Below are 4224 nucleotides of genomic sequence, written 5' to 3' on the forward strand. Positions count from 1 at the left end.
TGTGCTTTGACTTGGGTAGCTCAGAAGTTAAGGCACTATTTCTGTACCTATACCATGTATCTCATATCGACGATGGATCCATTGAAGTACATCTTTCAGAATCCCATGCCCACTAGCAAGCTACCAAGTGGCAAATCCTGCTGAGTGAATTTGACATTGTCTATGTAACTCAGAAAGCAATCAAGGGAAAGGCATTAGCCGATCATCTCACCGAGAATCCTATGGATAGAGAATACGAACCCCTAAAGACGTATTTTCCTGACGAGGAGGTATCATTCATAGGAGAAGACATTGCAGATTCCTATGATGGTTGGAGAATGTTTTTCGACGGAGCAGCAAATTTCAAAGGAGTTGGCATAGGAGCAATCCTAGTATCAGAAACTGGCCAGCACTATCTAGTGTTTGCTAAACTCATGTTCCCGTACACCAACAATATGGCCGAGTACGAAGCCTGCATCTTAGGGCTCAAGATTCCCATTGACATGAACATCCAAGATTTGCTAATAAGTGGGGATTCAGACTTGCTTATACATCAGGTCCGAGAAGAATGGGCGACGGAGAACTCCAAGATACTCCCTTATTTGCATCACGTACAGGAGTTGAGAAAGAGGTTCACAAAGACAGAGTTCTAGCATGTTCCCAGTGTCCAGAATGAGTTTGCTGATGCATTGGCTACCCTATCATCCATGATACAACATCCAGATAAGAACTTTATTGATACCATTCCGGTAAAGATCCATGATCAGCCAGCTTACTGTGCTCATGTCGAAGAAGAAGCAGACAGAAAGCCTTGGTTTCATGATATCAAGGAATACTTGGAAAAAGGAGAATACCCAGAGCTCGCAAACGCTATTCAGAAGCGCACGCTTTGGAGGTTATCCAACAATTTCTTTTACAGCAGAGGAGTCCTATACAGGAGGACTCCTGATTTGGGATTATTAAGGTATGTCCACGCAAAGGAAGCATACAAGCTATTAGAGGAAATTCATGTAGGGACCTGCGGTCCACATATGAATGGCTTTATTTTAGCAAAAAAAATACTCCGAGCTGGTTACTTTTGGATGACTATAGAAGCAGACTACATCCAGTATGTCCGAAAGTGCCACCGCTGCCAGATACATGCAGACATGATAAAGGTTCCTCCAAATGAGCTTAATGCAATAAGCTCGCCGTGGCCGTTCGCCACCTGGGGAATGGATGTTATCGGACCAATCGAACCCGCTGCATCAAACGAGCACAAGTTTATCCTAGTAGCAATTGATTATTTGACCAAATGGGTTGAAGCAACATCTTACAGGGCAGTGATTAAGAAAGTCGTGGTGGATTTTGTCCACGACCGTATCATGTGCCGGTTCGGAATTTCAGAGTCAATCATTACTGATAATGGCTCTAACCTCAACAGTGATTTGATGAAATCCATGTGTGAAACCTTCAAAATCAAACACAAGAATTCTACAACTTACAGACCTCAGATGAACAGAGCTATAGAGGCTGCCAACAAGAATATCAAGAAGATACTAAGGAAAATGATAGAGAAGCATAAGCAGTGGCACGAGAAGCTCTTATTTGCTTTATTGGGATACCGCACCACAGTCCACACATCGACAGGAGCAACCCCCTATATGCTAGTCTATGGTATAGAGGCAGTCATTCCCACTGAGGTAGAAATTCCTTCCTTAAGGATCATACAGGAAGCAGAGCTCGACGACGCAGAATGGGTAAAGAGTCGTTACAAGCAACTAGCTCTTATAGACGGAAAGAGAATGAATGCAGTTTGCCACGGTCAGCTCTATCAGAACAGAATGTCCAGAGCCTTCAACAAAAGAGTCAAGCCGAGATAATTCACACTGAGGCAACTGGTGTTAAAGAAAATTTTTCCGCATCAAGATGAAGCCAAAGGGAAATTCTCTCCCAACTGGGAGGGTCCGTACATGGTTCACCGGGTTCTAACAGGAGGATCCCTCATACTTGCAGAAATGGAGGGAGAAGTTTGGCCAAAGCCAATTCAGACGCAATCATGTGATACTATGTGTAATCTTTATGCTTTCCTTATATGATGTAATTCGAACTACGCCTGACCTGATTCCCGTTTAAGAGGGGATACATAGGCAGCCCTATGGGTTCGATCACAATTCAATAAAATTTTCATTTCCCACCGCTATTGTAAACTGGGACAGAATTTTGAGGAGGACCCTTAAAATTCCGAAGTTGATTTCAACCATTTATCATCAGCAGCCGTTAGAAGCAGCAGCCCAGTAAACTGGGGCAAAATTTTGAGGAGGACCCTCAAATTCTGGAGCAAGAAAAGTTGCAATGTCTTGAACCATATCGCAGTCGTCGATTCATATAAAGAAAACTATTATTAATTACACATTTATATTATTATTTTACTAAATCATACATGTTTTGTTTAGCAACGCTAACCCAACTATATGAAAAATATCACCAGACCTGAAGCGAGCAGGTCAAGTAGAGCCAGCGGGGATACGAACTAACTTTCCCCCTTTTACAAAACTCACGATTTTCTTTAGATGCAGACACTTGAGTTGCAAAATCATCAAATATACTATACACTCACGAGACTCACATTGCTCAGAAATACAACTCTCAGAACCGCTGCACTTACTTACAACTGCTATACGCACGCAGTGTCCCCAACAGACACAGTATCCCCAGCAGTCGCAGACGCAGTATCACAATCCGCTATCAGCTAAGAAAATTCTATTATCATTTGCCCTTTTACTTATTGCATAAGGCTACCATTTTGCCTTCTGAGACTAAGCTTTGTCTCCATCTGCATTTCTTGCACTGTATAAGGCTACCATTTTGCCTTCCGAGGTTAAGCTCTACCTCCATTGCATAAGGCTACCATTCTGCCTTCCGAGACTAAGCTCTGTCTCCATCTGCATTTCCTGCATTGCATAAGGCTACCATTCTGCCTTCTGAGACTAAGCCCTGTCTCCATTTGCATTTTCTTCATTGCATAAGGCTACCATTCTGCCTTCCGAGACTAAGCCCTGTCTCCATCTGCATTTTCTTCATTGCATAAGGCTACCATTCTGCCTTCCGAGACTAAGCCCTGTCTCCATCTGCATTTTCTGCATTGCATAAGGCTACCATTATGCCTTCCGAGACTAAGCTCTGTCTCCATATGCATTTCCTACATTGCATAAGGCTACCATTCTGCCTTCCGAGACTAAGCCCTGTCTCCATCTGCATTTCCTGCATTGCATAAGCCTTCCGAGGTTAAGCTCTACCTCCATCTATATGGCTGAAATATTGCCACTTTATTTACATCTGCATGGCTGAAATATCGCCACTTTATTTACGTCTTGCATCAGCTGAAATATCGCCACTTTATTTTCACCTTACATCGGTTGAAATATCGCCATTTTATTTAAATCCTGCATCGGCTGCAAGATCGCTATCTTTTGCATATCATGGGTTGAAATATCGCCAAATTGTCCGAATGCATCATTATTCGGAGGCACCATTTTCATGGTCCGAGAACGCCATGCCATGGCCAGATGACCCCTTTTATCTTTTGCATATCATTATTCAAAGGCATCATAGTTCGGAGGCATCATTCTCATAGCCCGAGAAAATCATTTCATGGCCTGCGAATCCTTTACTATACGCTTTATGTCCAAGGACGTCATGGTCTAAGGACGTATCCTAACCGTCCAAAGCAACATTCATGGTCCAACGAGAACTTCCATCATGTTTAAATTTCCGCACAATACATATGGTTCATTTGCAGGTAAACCGGCGAGTAACAACCGTCTCAATAGGAGCGATCCCGCTTCAGTTCTCGCAGCTCTACTAGACTTTAACCATCCATCCCAACCCGAATATCTCGTCCGTTTCTTGAAAAAATCTCCATCGGCATATTCCAGCAACGAATCCTGAACTGCATATGACCTGATTCCTATAAGACCAGATTTTTAATTTAACATTTATATATTATTAATTAAGTTAGTACCTTTAATTTATTTTCAGAAATTATTTTACTATTTTTTATAAAATAAAAGGGAGAAAGTGGTTATTTAAATGCTAGCCCAATTTCATTTCAATTATAGCCTGAATCAACCCCCCAATTAACCTAATTTCAAATCCCAAATTGACCGGTCCAATTTCAATTTAACCCGCCCGACCTCCCCTTTTGATCCAAGCCGTTGATCATTTTGATCAACGGTCACAATCATTCCTTTCCTTTTTTAATTC

General features: G+C 42.1%; 1 protein-coding gene across 1 annotated transcript; it reads left to right on the forward strand.

Annotated features, from left to right (window-relative positions):
* Positions 1-317: 317 nt before the first annotated feature.
* LOC138888210 (uncharacterized) lies at positions 318-632 on the forward strand. Its single transcript, XM_070170030.1, has one exon. It carries the CDS (start codon positions 318-320, stop codon positions 630-632), a length of 315 nt encoding a protein of 104 aa, XP_070026131.1.
* The last annotated feature ends 3592 nt before the right edge of the window (positions 633-4224 follow it).

The sequence above is a fragment of the Nicotiana sylvestris genome, chromosome 3 (genome assembly GCF_000393655.2).
Source record: "Nicotiana sylvestris chromosome 3, ASM39365v2, whole genome shotgun sequence".
NCBI classification, from domain to species: Eukaryota; Viridiplantae; Streptophyta; class Magnoliopsida; order Solanales; family Solanaceae; genus Nicotiana; species Nicotiana sylvestris.

What these genes read in the sequence shown, in the direction of transcription:
- LOC138888210 (XM_070170030.1), top strand. Translation starts at nt 318, where the DNA reads ATGTTTTTCGACGGAGCAGCAAATTTCAAAGGAGTTGGCATAGGAGCA.